Consider the following 17,439-nt stretch of genomic DNA (forward strand, 5'->3'; position numbering starts at 1 on the left):
AGGTACACTCCCATGTCAGGAATTGAGTTACGACATGTCTATTTAGTCGGGTTGCAACTTTTCCGACAACTGTTGATATGATCTCATATGCCCACATTTACCATAATTAATAAACGACTATAAAACAGGAAAAAGTAGTAACCGATATTGTAACTAAAAAGACCAAGGAATGGATATTACCTGGAATGCATGAGGAAACCCGGTAGGTTGTACTTGACAGTGTAACTCTTATTGTTCTTTGACCTTTTCTTCTAGTTTTCGGCCTTACCATTCAATCCTTTTTGCACTCCAAGAAGCATCATCTCCTATAGCACGTTTCCTTAATCGATGCTGTTGAAGTAATCCAAATCCTCTACATCACTTAATAAGGTATTGTCGATATTGGCCTTCATCTTCTCCCTCCCCACAATAGCCAATTCAGTGTAATAGACCAATGTCATCTTCATAACGCCCATGCCATTCTCAAACTCGATCTCCTTGTACACTGACTCTAAGGTACTAATGTGAATGTTACCTGTAAAATCATTCTTTAAGTACCTATTACGTAGTGATCCAGGTGCTTTAACCCTTCTCACAACTACTAGATTAGGTAACCACCATAATCCCGTCACCAACAGGAATTCTTCTTTGGAGAATGTTACAATCGTGCCATTCAAATCGAACATCGTTGCATCCTTTTTATTGTCTTCAACTTCCCTTAATATAATGTAGTGGACCAATGAGCTATTAAGGATAATGTCCATATCTACAAATCGTCCAAATTTTGTCTTTTTGAAGAGGGCAAACTGAGTAGGGGTAAACTTATCTTTCACTATTTTGTTAATCGTCCCAATGTGAGAGGATAGGCTGGTCGCTTGGCCTGGGAAGCGATCCTGGGGAGGAATCTTAAATTTTCTAGTTATATTGCATAGAACAACAAAAAACATTAGAAAGTAAACATTCTATTAAATATTTGATACTCGATGCACACTATAAGGTACTCGATTACTCAACATAGGATACATGCTACTCGATACACGCTACATGTGATTCGATGGTCGATTGTCGAGCATTCAATTTGATTTTCTACTTTCACGACTAGTCATAATCAAACCCCAAACCCAAACTCTAGACGGCCTGAAATACCAAAACTATGAAAACCGAAAAAAAAATCTTAACTCCAGCCAAACATGCAAGATATGAAAATCAAAATGAAAACGAGGAAAAACCATATCGGTCGGTATCAAGGAACATGAAAATGCAAAAAAGAAGAACACTGAACCAAAATATAAACAAAGAGACGATTGTTATCTGATGCAGAGAGAATCAAGAAAGAATTTCGAGTCAAGAGGTGTAGTCGTCTAGGGATATAGACTCAGAAGACGAGAGAGGTCTTGTGAAAATGGTAAGAGCAAATGAGTTGAAGTGGTGAAACAATATAACGAGTTGACGTTGAAGCTACAGTTAAGAATTCTAAAAGTTTAAAATGATTGAGTATAAAGTAATCGAGTATCGAGTATGACGTGGATATGATCGAATATGGTGGATATAGCACGTGTTGAGTTCCATTGTATACCGTGCATTAAGTATCGAGTGACAAGCCATCGAAGATCGAGTTCCTTGGTAGTGGAAGACGCGAGGGTGGATTCAAGGACGAAGCGATAAAATTACACGTGGATGACGCAAGCAAAATGTTTTTCATTTAGGCCTCCAAATTGAGGCCATCCCTAAAAAAAAAAACCCAAGTTCAAATCTCCATACTCTTTTTTTCTCCCTTTTTTTATAACATATAGGATGGAAGAACTAATTGATAGTATAAGTATTATGTTAGTTGAATTATACTTATTTTATCAAATCTCCGGACAATTGTACAACAAGAAAAGGAAAAAAAAGGGCAAAATCAATGTCCATATTTTAGCTTTACTAAATTTCCTACTATAGGCACAATTTCCTTTAAGACTAATGTTGTTTTTCCTTGTTTGAACCTTTTCAATTTTTGGGGGAAATGAAGTGAAGAGACCTCTGGACAATCATGCGCAATTTGGAGTCCTATGTCTCGACTCTGTGATTCTTCGGTTGGTAGGTTATAGTTTCAGTATTGTTCTTGCAGAAGCAATGCTCGACGATAAAAATCCTGCCATCACCGACGAAGAAAGAGCTCGAATCTCCCACAATTTCAGAGCTGCAAAAGCTCTACTTGCTCGTAAACGCCCTCGCCTTTTTCACTCCCATCAGCCCATTTCTCCGTGTTCTTACAACAACCATTCAGCTAAACCACTTCCTCACAGGTTTGTATCCTCAGAGTTATTGTGTTTGTTTCGGTTTTGACTAGACAGAAGTCTCACAGCATGCTGATTTGTGTATTTTCCACTTTTAGGGAATCAAATAAATATAAGTTCAAGATTCTGAGTTTTTCCATTTGTTTTATCTCCATTTTTTAATTCCAGAGTCGCGGATTTTAATTCAAATGAACTTACAGTTCGTGATAATGGTGCAAAGAGGGTTCCATTGGCAGAGATTTCGGTAAACACTCCGTTGTCGAAGTCATTTGCAATTGCAATTGACACTAGTTCAAATTGGTTGGGGTTAGAATGTCTCGAGACTCCTGTAAAAACTCCATCATGTTCTGGTACAAGAGATTCTTTCTCAGCTCCAAGTATTCTAGATGATGATTTTGATGAGTCCGCTTTGGAGGAAATTGATGCTCTGTGCGAGCAGAACTCATCTGCGAGATCAGTAAGGCAAGCTTCAGATTCCAGCTTCCATGCGACAATTCAGGATCATGGTAGTTATAGTGGTGATCTTAGTGTAGATTTGCAATCTGTAATTGGTAGCGGGAGTATAGAAGCCAAAGACTTATCATGTTCTTTGGATGCCTCGGAATCAAGAGCAGAGTTGATCAATTCTGACCCTGCAATGAAGAAGATCGGGACCATGCCAGAAGAGTATTCAAAGTATCTGTTTTCTCTTAATGACAGACAACGAGAAGCAGCTTGTGGTGATATCTCAGTCCCCTTAATGATTCTCGCTGGTCCGGGAAGTGGAAAGGTCTCACTTCTTGTTTCCTTGTTTGTAAATTGAGAATCAACCAGTATTTTTTGGGCTTTAATAAATATTTTTGCTTTAGAATATTTGTTTAGTTTGTGCTAAATGGTAATCTTATCTAAGCTGTATTTTCTTTCAAGAAATCGCTTAAGCAATACATGAGTGTGTCTCCAATTCTAAAACTTTCTTAAGGTCGGTCTGAGTTAGAGCCTATTTTGCCCCCAAGAGCTGAAATTTCTGTTTTATGCAGACTTCCACAATGGTTGGTCGAGTTCTGATGTTGCTTAATGAGGTATTTCCACCTCCTGGCATAACGTGCCTTCTGTAACTTTGTTTGGTTTCTGTTTATTCATAAATTATTTTACTCTGATATTTATAATGACTCCTCTTATTTCATTCCTACTCCTTATTAGAATTCTCGGTGTAGTTACTTCTTTTTGGTTGTATAGGGTGTAAGCCCATCGAATATTTTGGCAATGACTTTCACGACTGCAGCTGCTTCTGAAATGAGAGATCGTGTTGGTGCAGTGGCCGGGAAGAAAATGGCAAAAGAACTTGTGATTAGCACATTTCATTCATTTTCATTGCAACTTTGTCGTCTACATGCTGAAAAGTATGCTCAAACTTTTCTTTCTTTTACCTTGCCTACATATGGCATATGGGTTCTGTATCTGGGTTTATCATTATTCGTTTTGTAGTCTTACCATGCATGGAGCCAATTGCTAGTTCAATTCAACTGTTTATATATGTGAATTGCCACATAAGCTAACAAGAAAATGATATGTATGGACTATGGAGAAGGAAAATTTCACTGTATACCATTTAGTAAGTGCAACAAATGGAAGTGTACGAGAGACTTCTTTACAGTTTTAAGCTTCCTTATTTTTAACTAAAAAATATCAGTAAGTTCTTATCAAATTGAGAAAGAGGATATTAATAAGTAGTCAGGTATCTTACTTGGGAAACAAGGAAGGAGAGTAAACCGAGGCGAGAATAATCTTTGATTAACATAGAATTCTTTATTATTATCTTTTGACGAAAATAGCGGCTTTCATTGAGAAAAAAAATGAAAGAATACACGGTCATACAAAAAATCAAGCCCACAAAAAGGAGGGACTCCCTTTACAAGAAGGGCCTCCAACTAAGCGAAATCATGCCTAGAGTGAATATATTTCTGCTCGGTCATAAGTCAAAAGTAAATTTCTAAACTCATGCATGTAGGATCAGATCTGATTCTAATCTCACAATGTTTTAAAATGAATATATGTTATGTTGTACGATATGTAATCTTGTTCTCGTTTATTATATAGTCATTAGTCTTACTGAATTCTATGTTAAAGCATTTCCTACCAAAGTGCAACTACTTCCTTTTTATTAACCTTCAATCCTAGTAATTAATCTTGGGATTAAATTGTTATCTATATTACACAGGTTAGATCGCACTTCGGATTTTTCGATATATGGACATGGGCAGCAAAGGAGGGCAATCATTGAGGCTGTGCGTCTATTGGAAAATGAAAAAAATAAACAAAAATTGGACTCCAACATCCTTGGTGATGCTTTTAAGGATGTTACCCCGATGCAGTTTAAGGATAAGTCAAAGAAATGGCAAACATTTGTCCCTAAGGTAAGTAATGTACTTTTTCAACTTTAGCTTAGGGTCTTTGTGTTCTTTTCTTCCTTAATGTTGTTTAAACGCTTTCTGTTGTTGTTGTTGTTTTTTTTTTTTTTTTTTTAAAAAAATTTATGTGGGGGATAGAAACGATGACTTTCATTGAGATAAAAATGAAAGAAACAAGAACATACAAAAAATCAAGCTCACAAAAGAGAGAGAGGAATCCCTCTTAAAAAAGGGACACCAACTATACAAAATAGATCCTATAAAATAGTTAAAAAAGTCTTCAAAACCAAAGCACAAACAGAAACATGATATCTAATAAGTGACCAAACCTCAAAAGAGTCCCTCTCTAATACTCTAAACATCCTATTATTCCATCCCCCCCAGAACCCAAAAAACAACACACACTCCTAAAAAGTGTCTCTTCTTCCTAAAAGGTAGATGGAGGTGGAACTCCCCAAACATTTCACTAACAAACTTATCCTGAGCATGCAAGAATCTAAGCGTCTGAAAGAAATAATCCCACATTGTTTTTGTCAACTCATAATGATAGAGAATATGATTCTTGAGCTATGAGATCTGTTTTAACTTATGGTCCTTTTGAGGTTCTAACACCCATTATCTTTTTATCAAAAAGAAAAAAAGAAAAAGTTCCTTTTTATCTCATTTCAGTTAGGTGGAGAGGTTTTTCTTTGTAACCCCTTTGTGATGAGTTATAATCTTCATGTATCAATTGTATATATTTAGTATCTCTGTAATACACTTGTCTATTTGACAAAAATGGTGGGGAAGGCTCTCCTAAATGGTTCTTTTTGTTCCTAATTTGATTTCACTGGATTCCAGGCTAAAGCTTGTGGAACAACTTCTGCAGAACTACTTACAAAGGGTGATGAGGCAGGAGTAAGCTTTCACTTTTCTGATTAACAAGGCTTCTGCCAACAGCTTTGTTTCCCATTTTTAATTGAAGTAATGTATGAATCAGGCTACAGTTCTTGACAACTACAATGATATCTTGAAATCTTGTAATGCTCTGGACTACCATGACTTAATAAGCTGTTCCTTGAAGCTGCTTACTGATTTTCCTGAAGGTTCAATACTAGCTTATCAGTTTTAAATATTAATTTAAGTGTTAGGTATGGTTTGACCCATTTATTTTTTGTTTGTTTAAAGTATACAAGGAGTGTCAGGATTCATGGAAAGCCATTATTGTTGATGAGTTTCAAGATACAAGTTCCATGCAGTACAACCTTCTTCGGATTCTTGCATCCCATCAGCAGATAACTATAGTTGGTGATGATGATCAGGTCAGACTATTAGTTCATCCCTACACAATTTGCATTTTCTTGGACTTACTCTTTATATTATCGAAATAATATTTGCGTCGACAGATTTGTTGATGGAGTTTTTGTTTGACGAGTTATCTTCTGTTCATAAAACACCATCATCTTATTTTCTCCATTCCTGTTCATAGCAATTCTTTTGAAGTTCATCCATCTTTCTAGTGAGTAGATGGAAAAAAAATCGAGTGTTCGTTATAATGCGAAGTATTGAAAAGTAAAGAGAAAGGAGAAGATAAAAGACAAGGTTTACGTGGAAAACCCTAACACAGGGAGAAAAAACCACGATAGAGAAGTTTTTATTATTTTAATGTCATACATACAAGAAATCCCAACCTCAGATATAAATAGAATGAGGGAAAATCCTAATTTAGTAGGCATAAAGTAAAAAGACATAAATGCCCTTAGGGCTAAAGCATCATATTTCAACACTCCCTCTCAAGTTGCGACGTAGATATCAGCGAGACCCAACTTGCTAACACAGACTTCGAAAGTCTGTCTCGGTAACCCTTTGGTAAGAACATTTGCGACCTGTTGGCCTAAAGGAACATACAGAATACAAATAATGTTGTGGTCTAACTTCTCTTTATTAAAATATCTGTCAATCTCAACATGTTTGGTTCTATCGTGTTGCACTGGATTGTTGGCAATGCCGATGGCAGTCTTATTATCACATTACGGTTTCATGGTGGGACCCGGACTGTCCTGGTGAAGACCAGACAAAACTTTCTGTAACCATATTTCTTCACACACTCCCAGGCTCATAGCTCTATACTCCGCCTCAACACTACTCCTGGCAACCACACCCTCTTTCTTACTCCTCCAGGTAACCAAATTTCCTCAAACAAAGGTACAATATCCCGTGGTTGACTTTCTATTGGTCACTGATCTTGTCCAATTTGAGTTAGTATACGCTTCGATGCTCCAACTGTCATATTTTCTGAAAACGAAGCCCTTTCCTGGGGTGGATTTCAAATATCTCAGAATTCGAGTAACTGCTTCCATGTGTTCCTCATACGGACTTTGCATGAACTGACTTACTACACTCATAACATATGATATATCAGGTCTGGTATGAGATAGGTAAATCAATTTTCCCACAAGGCGTTGATACCTCTCTTTATTTACAAGAACTCCCTCCATAGTATCTTTTAGTTTGCCATTGACTTCAATAGGAGTGTCAACGGGTTTACATCCAGTCATTCCTGTTTCCTTTAACAAGTCTAGTGTATATTTCCGTTGAGACACGAATATTCCTGCATTCGATCTTGCCACTTCCATCCCAAGAAAATATCTCAAACTGCTAGAATCTTTAATCTCAAATTCGCCTACCATCCTCTGTTTCAGCTTAACAATCTCTCCCGTATCATCCCCTGACAAAATGATATCGTCGACGTAAACCACCAAAACAAAATCTTCCCTGATAATGATCTTTTGGTGAACAAGGTATGATCAGAATGCCCTTGAACAAATCCTTGGGATTTAACAAACATCGTGAATCTATCAAACCACGCACTTGGAGATTGTTTTAACCCATATAAAGACTTTCTGAGTTTGCAAATATGGTTCCCAAATTTAGCTTCGAAACCCGGAGGAGGATTCATGTACACCTCTTCTTCTAACTCACCATTCAGGAAGACATTTTTTTACATCCAGTTAATGTAGAGGCCAGTCCTTATTCACGGCAATAGACATAAGAACTCGGATCGTGTTGAGCTTAGCCACTGGGGAAAAAGTTTCTGAATGTCAATCCCATATGTCTGAGTGAACCCTTTAGCTACTAACTTGGCCTTGTATCTTTCGAGCATTTCGTCAGATTTATATTTCACTGTGAACACCCATTTGCATCCAACTGTTTTGTGACCTTTAGGGAGGGCCACCAGACCCCAAGTTTTATTTGCTTCGAGGGCTCTCATTTCTTCCATTATTGCCGCTTTCCACTCGAGAACTTCCATGGCTGTGTGCACACTGGTAGGTATTGCTAGAGCATCCAGTTGGGTAGTAAAGGCTTTAAAACCAGGAGACAAATTATTATAGGTCAGAAAGCTATGCATAGGGTACTTGGTACATGACCTGGTTTCTTTCTGTAGAGCGATTGGCATATCAAGAGTGGTATCATAATTTCCAGTTTTCTCCGGCCTCTTTCCAGTAACAGGGTACTGACTCTGCTCGGACTCCTGTGGCAAGTCCTCATCCTCCTGAGGACCTTCCAGCACCTCATTGCCATTTGTAGTTTCAACCTTTTTCTGAACTTGTCTCACCATCTTCTATACACCCAGACTTTCCTTCAAGTACATTCTCTGAAACAACAGGATCTTGAACTTGAGCTGGTGCTGGTTCCGATTCTTGGAGAGCTTCTGATGGGATAGCAGAGGTTTCTTTTATGAGATTCTTCCTATAGTATGTTATCTAGGCCACCTGTCTAGTAAGGAGAACAGACACTGGGATATCTGGACTAGATTCGGGACTAGGTAGAACAGGAACATTTGTATTTGTATCTGGACTAGGTTTAGGGTTGAAATCAATAGGTACGGAGTATGTGGAACTGTTAGTCTCTTCACTAGAGGTCTCCCCCTGAAGATGACTAATGGGAAAAAAGGGTTTATCTTCAAGGAACGTAACATCCATAGTGATGAAGTACTTCCTTGAAGATGGATGGAAACTGTCAAAAATAAAAGAGTAGGGAAGAGAATAACAACACAGTTATGTGGAAACCCTAGTCCAGGGAGAAAAACCACGATAGACACTGATTTTTATTATTAATTTTGACACACAAAGTACAAGAGAATAGGCCAAATAAATAGACTAGTGGGAAGCCCTAGGGTTCACATAATTACTAAAATGCCCCTAGGGTTACAAGCTGCTTTTTCGACACTTCCCCTCAAGTTGGGGCGTAAATATCAATAAGACTCAACTTGCTAACACAGTAATCAAAGTTTTGTCTCAGTAATCCTTTTGTGAGCACATCTGCAATTTGCTGATTTGAGGGAACATAAGGAATGCATATACTTCCGTTGTCAAGTCTTTCCCTGATGAAGTGCCAGTCGATCTCAACGTGTTTTGTTCTGTCATGCTGAACAGGATTATTTGCAATACTTATTGCTGCCTTATTGTCACAAAACAGTTTCATTGGGAGCTCATTGTCTTGATGAAGATCTGACAACACTTTCATCAACCAGATATCTTCACATATCCCTAAACTCATGACCCGATACTCAGCTTCTGCACTACTCCTGGCCACAACTCCCTGTTTCTTACTCCTGTCTCTTATACACATCTAGATGTGTATAAGAGACAGTCCTTGCTTCTTGCTCCTCCAGGTCACAAGATTACCCCAAACAAATGTGCAATACCCTGATGTTGATTTTCTATCAACAACAGACCCTGCCCAATCAGAATCAGTATAGGCTTCAATGCCGCGTTTATCAGACTTCTTGAACATTAATCCCTTACCTGGTGTACCTTTCAGATATCGAAGGATGCGTTCAACTGCTATCATGTGTTCTTCACAAGGAGCTTGCATAAACTGACTGACGACACTCACTGCATATGAAATATCAGGTCTCGTATGAGATAAGTATATTAATTTCCCAACTAACCGCTGATATCTTTCTTTATTGACCGGAACACTGTTACTAGTATTGCTGAGCTTTGAATTATATTCAACTGGGGTGTCAGCAGGTTTGCACCTAGTCATTCCCGTTTTTGAGATTTCGTCCCTAGACCGGGCTACTTCCATTCCGAGAAAGTATCTTAACTTCCCAAGATCTTTAATTTCAAACTCTTTGGCCATCTTTGCTTTGAGTTTCACAATTTCAACATCATCATCACCGGAGAGCACAATATCGTCAACGTACACAATGAGAACTGCTACCTTCTTTGAAGTTAACTTCTTTGTAAAAAGTGTATGATCTGAGTGCCCTTGGGTATACCATTGTCCTTTGACAAAGGTGGCAAATCTGTCAAACCAGGCTCTCGGAGACTGTTTCAACCCATATAGCGACTTTTTCAGCCGGCAGACTCGCTGTTTGAACTGATCTTCAAATCCGGGAGGAGGATTCATATAGACTTCCTCCTTAAGTTCTCCATTGAGAAAGGCATTCTTTATATCCAGTTGATGCAAGGGCCAATCTTTGTTAATTGAAACTGATAGCAATACTCGGATAGTATTGAGTTTAGCTACGGGAGAGAATGTCTCGGAGTAATCTACCCCAAAGGTTTGAGTAAACCCTTTGGCAACTAACCTGGCTTTGTACCGATCAACCGTCCCATCTGACTTGTACTTTATAGTGAAAACACATTTGCACCCAACCGTCTTGTGCCGTTTAGGTAGGATCACCTGGTCCCACGTTCCATTTTTCTCCAGAGCTCTCATCTCCTCTATAACAGCAGCTTTCCAAACTTCAGTTCCCATTGCTTCCTGTATGTTACTCGGTATTACCCCTGCATCTAAACTAGTGGTAAAGGCCCTAAATTCTGATGACAGGTTACTATATGTCATGTAACTATGCATGGGGTACCTTGTACATGACCGAATACCTTTCCTCAGGGCTATTGGAAGATCAAGAGAAGCATCATATTCCTTCAAACTGTCAGAATTTCCATTGTGATCACTAGTCTCCTCTTCCTGTTTCTCATCTTCAGAAATCACACCTTTTTCACCATTATCTTTAGTATCACTCACGTTTTCTAGAGCTGTGTCTGAATCGTCGTTCACTGTCGTCTTCCCATCTGCTATAGTGATGCTATTAGCACCTTTTCCTCCCTTTTCCTCTCTGCACTCGTTAGTACAAGTATCAATCTCATTAATTTCAGGAATACATGTACCTGATATCGGGTTTGACTCATGGACTGGAGCCGGAGATGCAACAGGTGACGCTGTTTCCTTCCTGAGATTTTTCCTATAGTATGTTATCCATGGGACTTGATTGGTAGGAAAGATAGGACCAACATGTTCGGGAATAGGGGCAGACTCCAAGGGAATTGTATATGTGGACCATTTAGTCTCTTTCACTAGAGGTCTCCCCCTGAAGATGGCTAACAGGAAAGAAGGGCTGATCCTCAAGGAAGGTGATATCCATGGAAACAAAATATTTGCGAGAGGATGGGTGGTAACATTTATACCCGCTGATAGAGTGGATACCCAACAAAGATGCACTTTTGAGCATGGGGGGGTAAATTTCGTGCGGTTTGGACCATGGGAGTGAACAAAGGCAACACAGCCAAAAACTCGAAGTGGTACATCGGAGACTAAACGAGTCGTAGGGTATGACTCTTTTTAAACAGTCTAAGGGGTTTTGAAAATTGAGGACCCGGGAAGGCATTCGGTGATTAAGTGAGTAGCAGTAAATACACACTCACCCCATATGAGACGGGAGTGATGCGGATAGCATTAAGGACCTAGCAACTTCCACCAAATGACGATTTTTCCTCTCTGCTATCCCATTTTGGGTTGGAGTGTAGGCACACGAACTCTGGTGGATAATCCTTTTGGAAGTAAGAAACTCCTGGAAGGAAGCGTAAAGAATTCCCACCACTGTCACTTCTCAAAATACCAATCCTGCATTAAACTGCGTTTTCACAGTGGCATAAAATTGCCTGGAATACAGATTAACACCTCGGACTTATCAGTGAGAAGAAAGACCCAAGTAAGCCGAGTGTGGTCGTCTATAAAGTGACAAACCAGTGTTTCCTGTGGAGGTTATGGTTGGTGAGGGACCCAAACATCACTGTGGACTAAGATGAGATTTTGGGATTGTGGATGGTTTATAGAGGCTGGGAGTGAAAGGAGAACACGACTCTGTTTGTATGAATACACATTTCACACTTTAAGAAGACACATTAATAATTGCGAAATAAATGCGGAAATAAGTGTTTCATGTACTGAAATTCGGATGCCCTAAGCGGTAATGCCATAACAGAAAATCACTTAGAGGTAGAAAAATTTTAAGGAGACAAGGCTAGTCCTATAATCATTCCTAGAGGAAACATCATCAGTTAGGAAGTAAAACCCCATCGTGCCGGGTGTCACAATCGCTCTTTTGGAAGCTCTCTTAACGTTTGTGCGGGCACTTGTTCCCGCTCACAACAAGTCAGCCAACTCGAATACGAACTGCCGATGGCACACCGAGTGCCTCTCGCAACCTCCCCTCGTTTTAGGAGAAAACGGTTTTAGAAAACGGGTTTTGAGAGAAGGTTTTCGGTAAGAAGTTTTTGTGAGTGTGAATAAAGAAAGAAAGATTGTAGTAGACTAGAAAGCAATAAGCAACAACAACAGTTTTATAGAGTACTACTCCGGGTATGAGGAAGTGATGGTTAGTCTTATCCCCATATAGTGCATTCTGAACAAAAAGCCAACTGGGCGCCCTGCATATGCAAAAGGGCGAGTGGTCACTTACAATGAAAATGTAAGAAGAAGCTAACTGCTAACTAAGCAATACAATACAGATATGAAAGTATGCTAGAAGGGGGTTGGATCGGGCATGCGGCCATGGGCAACAGGCCCTAGACAAGCATGACCGTGACATTCTCCCCACTTAATTGGTTGACGTCCCTGTCAACTGACCTTGTTCAAAATCTGCGATGGTGGAGCTGCATTCTTCAAATCTTCGGCCCGTTCCCACTGATCTCTTCGTCGGGGAGATCCTTCCATTGCACTAAGAACTCTGTCAGTTCTCGTCTGGGTCTTCCAATACGGCACGTACGTTTATCCAGGATTTGTGCAACTTTCTTTCTCAACAGAACTCTTCATCGTGACCGTGGGCGCCTTAGCATGTTCATTGTTCATCCTTGGGATCGGGATGATAGGGCTTCAGGATACTCACATGGATGACAGGATGAATCTTCATCCATGAGGGTAACTGAACCTTATATGAGGTTCTCCGACCTTCTCAATTACCTCCACTGGACCTTCATATTTCCTTACTAGCCGTTGGTCTCTCTGGCCTCGGAAACGAAATTGTTCCGGTCGTAGCTTTGATCAGGACCTTGTCCCCGGCTTGAAACTCGAGGGCCCTCTGCTTCTTTATCAACCCACTTCTTCATCCTTCTTGATGCTCTTTCTAGGTAGGTGCGAGCTATCTCAGAGGTTTTGCTCCACTCTTTAGTGAAGTTATGTGCCTGAGGACTTTTGCTTGCATAAGAGTGGTCCACCAAGTGTGGCATGAGTGTCTGTCTACCGACACCACTTCGAGGCGTTTCTGTAACTTCTGGTATATTGAAGCTAACTAGACCCACATCTAACAACTGGACCCAGTTCTTCTGCCTAGCGTCGATAAAGTGACGCAGATATTCCTCGAGCATACTGTTGAAGCGTCCGTCTGGCGTCAATTTGGGGATGATAAGCTAAAGGAGATATTCAGTGTTGACCCCAATATTTTGAACAATTCTGTCCAGAATGTCCCAGTGAATCTTCCGTCCCGATCGCTAACATGCTCGCGGGGACGCCCCATAATTTCACGATGGTTGAAGAACAGTTGGGCAGTCATCACAGCTGTGCACATTTTCGGCGTTAGGATGAAGTGGCATATTTTGAGAACGGTCGATGATAACAAGGAGCGATTCGAACTCTCCCACCTTGGGCAAATGGTGATAAAGTCAGAGACACGCTTCCTCCATGGTCTAGAGGCACAGGTAGGGGTTCCAGCAGACCCGCTAAGTTTCGCCTTTCGACCTTATCTTGTTGGCAGACAAGCAAGTCTTGGTAAATTGCATGACATCGTCTCGAAGGCTTGGCCAATAGTAGCCTTGTTTCAGAAGGGCTTAAGTCTCTCATTTTGTCCTGCCCACGGTGGTGTCGTGACACTCCTTCATCAGCGACCTTTGTAACTCCCCGGATCTGGGATGTAGAGGCGGATTGCCCTTGGTGTATAGTAGATCGTCTTCCACCCAAAACTGGCGTGTCTTCCCCTCTTTGGCCGACTGTAGGATGGCCTGCGCCGCTATGTCGTTTGTCAAGTGAGTTTTGAACAGTTTCTCGTACTGTTGCACTCAACGTACTTGCTTGTAGGCGGCGAACATGCACAGGGCCGCATGTTCGCCTTTCGGCTAAGAGCATCGGCGCCTCGGTTACTTTTCCCGGTCTATGTTCGAATTGGAAGTCGAACTCCGCTAGACACTCTTGCCACCGTGCGCTTTCGACGACAATCGGTTGGTTGGAAGTGACAAATGGAGTTGTGTCGGTCTGTAGCACCACGAACTTGCGCCCCAAGAGATACTGTCTCCAGGCCCTCAAGCAGTGAACTACTGCTAACATCTCTTTCTGAGGAGCGACATACCTCCGTTCGGCATCATTTAGTTTCCTACTCTCATACGCGATGGGGTGTCCGTCTTGGAGGAGGACACCGCCCAACGCGAAGTCAGAAGCATCAGTCTCTACTTCAAATGGCTTGGTCACGTCGGCAATTCCGAGACCGACCCCTCAATCATCACTTTCTTCAAGCCTTCAAAGGCGGCTTGACATTCATTATTCCAGCTCCATTGGCTATCTTTCTTCAACAGTTCGGTTAATGGCCCTGTTCTTCTCGAGAATCCTTCTACGAACCGCCTATAGTAGTTGGTAGTCTGAGGAAGGTCGTAGTTCGGTCACGGATGATGGTACCCTCCAGTCTCTAATCGCTGCCACCTTGCCTCTTCCATACCAATCGACCACACTCAATCACGTGGCCGAGGAAATTTATGCGCTCTTGGGCAAAGGAGCACTTCTCTCTCTTTACATACAACTTATTTTTCCTCAGTTTTTGAAAGACTAGTTGGAGATGATGTCGATGGTCCTCCAGCGAGGCACATATAACCACAATGTCATCAAGATACACTACGACGAATTTGTCGAGGTATTCGTGAACACTTGGTTCATTAAGGTACAGAAGGTTGCTGAGCATTGGTGAGGCCAAGGGCATCACGAGGAATTCGAAGGCTCCATATCTCGTGACACAGGTCGTCTTAGGTTCGTCTCCTTCAGCAATTCGGACCTGATAATAATCCAGACCGTAGGTCCAGCTTCGAGAAATACTTAGCGCCGTGAAGCCGATCAAATAAGTCAGTAATGATAGGAAGGGGATATTTGTTGCAGACTGTGAGCTTATTCAAGGCCCGATAGTCGATGCACAACCGAAGACTCCCATCCTTCTTCTTCTGGAACAGTACTGGGCTCCGTAAGGGTCTTCGCCGGTCTGATAAATCCTGCATCTAACAATTCGTCTAACTGTTCCGGAGTTCGCCAATTCAGGCGGGGCCATCTGATATGCATTTTGGCAGGCGGCTTGCCCCTGGTAACACTCAATCTCATGGTTAATCCCCCTTCGTGGGGTAAGGACTTGGGCAAGCTTTTCGGCATGACATCCGATACTCTTTCCAAGACAAATAGAATGTCTTGGGGGATCTCCTCTTCAGTGGAATTGACGATTCTATCGGCGATGCCATGAACGTGGGTTCGTCCGTGGGCCGCCTCTCTTTCCATTGGAGGGCTGAGATCATTCTCACCCCATTTGGCTGCTTGATATTGGCTTGGACTACGGTGGGTGTAGATCCGGTATGACTAGACATTTGGCGAGGGCAATTGGTATGACTTTATGTTCAAGTAGGAACTCCAATCCCCATACCACGTCGAAATCATCCATCTTGACAATCACGAAGTCAACGAGCCCTTCCAGTCTCCTAACTTCACCGGAGTTCTCTTCGCTATCCCGTAATCGTAGGGCTGCGGAATTCACAGCTTTCATCTTCCCTGCATCTCTTCTCCCAAGTCAGTTCAGCGGCGAGCTCCGTTTCAGCCATGAAGTTATGGGTGCCCCGAGTCAACCATAGTGTTCTTGACCGATCTTTGGTTGACCCAAGCGTCACATACATGAGTCCTTTCTCTAGTGGCTCCGTCGCCTTTCCCATTCTTCTCTGGAGCGCAGATAAGAATTTCAATGCCCCCATCCTGGATTCTCAATTTCTGCAGCTGGCTCTGATACCAACTGTCACAATCGCTCTTTCGGAAGCTTCTCTTAGCGATTGTGCGGCACTTGTTCCCGCTCACGAACAAGAGTCAGCACTCGAATACGGACTGTCGATGGCAACACCGAGTGCCTCTCGCAACCTCCACCCCCGTTTTAGGGAAAACGGTTTTAGAAAACGGGTTGGAGAAAAGGTTTTCGTAAGAAGTTTTTGTAAGTGTGAATAAAGAAAGAAAGATTGTAGTAGACTAGAAAGCAATAAGCAACAACAGCTTTATAGAGTACTACTCCGGGTATGAGGAAGTGATGGTTAGTCTTATCCTCATATAGTGCATTTTGAACAAAAAACCAACTGGCGCCCTTGCTATGCAAAGGGCGAGTGGTCACTTACAATGAAAATGTAAAGAAAGCAAGCTAACTAAGCTAGTACAATACAAGGTTATGAAAGTATGCTAGAAGGGGGTTGGATCGGGCATGCGCCATGGCAACAGACCCTGGACAAGCATGATCGTGACACCGGGCAGTGCCAATCGTTGTCCCGAGCTTAGATCCTGAAATAACCAGAGTCGGGTGAAAAAAACTGTCTGACAATCAAATCTCTTATAATCTTATTGATGGATAACAAATTATATGAAATAGGAAATAAACGTCCCGTAAAACCAAACCCTCAAACGGAGATAAATCCCCTTTTCCTGCAACAGGTACAAACGACCCATCTGCAATCCTAATTCGTTCATTACCAGCACTTGGATAATATGAGAGAAACTGTACTAGTAAGATGATCCGTCACCCCTGAGTCAACAATCCAAGGTTTTTTACCGTTCACACTAATAAGACCAAAAGACTGTATATTGCCTGACTGGGCGATGGTACTGATTCCAATCGTACTCAGGCTTGTTGTACTGTCAACTGAGGGAAACACAGGCAGGATATTTGTAGTAGGTAAAATAGGGAAAGAATATTACCGGCTTTCATCTGGGTATTGGGTCGAGCCACAACCGGTTGGAAACGGGGCAGCCACTAACGGCTGGAAGGAAATCGACGGCTGGAGGCAGTTGTTGTGTCTGTTGTTGGTTGAATGCGCCTAGGGCAGAATCGGAGAGGTCTTTTTTCTTTGTTGGACGAATGGGTTCGCCGGATCTGACGCGAAAACCCGGGGTACGCCGGGCAGTTGAGTTTTTGCAGGTCGAAGCTGAAGCCTAGGCTCGATCGGAAGCTGCAGGTCGAAGACGCGATCGGAAGAAACTTTGTCTGCCGAAGGGTTGCTGCGGATGCGGATGTCCTGATCGGAGCCAGATCTGGTCCGCCTCCGCGATGGGTCTGATAGCGGGTTGTTGCGGCCGTACCTGATCGGAGCCGTACATGAGGGATCAGTCGACGGTGGCGCGAGATGAGGCAGATCGGCTCTGTTTGTGTATTCTTCAGATCTGTCCATGTGCGGCTCCCATTGAAGGCGACTTTCTGTTGATTGCAACTGGACGGCAGAAATTAATTCCGGTAAGGTAGCTTGAAAACACTCCTT

At 41.8% G+C, this 17,439-nt stretch overlaps 1 protein-coding gene and 1 long non-coding RNA gene across 6 annotated transcripts in view; one reads left to right on the forward strand and one right to left on the reverse strand.

Annotated features, from left to right (window-relative positions):
- Nucleotides 1-1,919: 1,919 nt before the first annotated feature.
- The window catches only part of LOC120093029 (ATP-dependent DNA helicase SRS2-like protein At4g25120), a 58,371-nt gene continuing 42,851 nt past the window's right edge, over nt 1,920-17,439 (forward strand). For 3 of the 5 annotated variants that reach the window (XR_005486250.1, XM_039051330.1, XM_039051331.1), the window contains exons 1-8: nt 1,921-2,267; nt 2,427-3,027; nt 3,275-3,316; nt 3,474-3,637; nt 4,456-4,651; nt 5,486-5,542; nt 5,625-5,730; nt 5,813-5,946. Coding sequence is in view for 4 of the 5 variants with exons in the window: in XM_039051330.1 (XP_038907258.1) it covers nt 2,095-2,267; nt 2,427-3,027; nt 3,275-3,316; nt 3,474-3,637; nt 4,456-4,651; nt 5,486-5,542; nt 5,625-5,730; nt 5,813-5,946 (1,473 nt within the window). In the remaining variant the exon portion in view is untranslated. Of the gene's footprint in view, nt 2,268-2,426; nt 3,028-3,274; nt 3,317-3,473; nt 3,638-4,455; nt 4,652-5,485; nt 5,543-5,624; nt 5,731-5,812; nt 5,947-17,439 lie in introns of all 5 variants that reach the window. The other 2 variants (XM_039051332.1, XM_039051329.1) reach the window with 2 other exon arrangements.
- Nucleotides 9,285-11,006, reverse strand: LOC120093030. Its single transcript, XR_005486251.1, has 3 exons — nt 10,500-11,006; nt 9,433-9,522; nt 9,285-9,347 (listed from the first exon to the last, which is right to left on the reverse strand). It is a non-coding gene; the product is annotated as an uncharacterized LOC120093030 (long non-coding RNA).

This window comes from Benincasa hispida, chromosome 12 (assembly GCF_009727055.1).
Source record: "Benincasa hispida cultivar B227 chromosome 12, ASM972705v1, whole genome shotgun sequence".
NCBI lineage: Eukaryota > Viridiplantae > Streptophyta > Magnoliopsida > Cucurbitales > Cucurbitaceae > Benincasa > Benincasa hispida.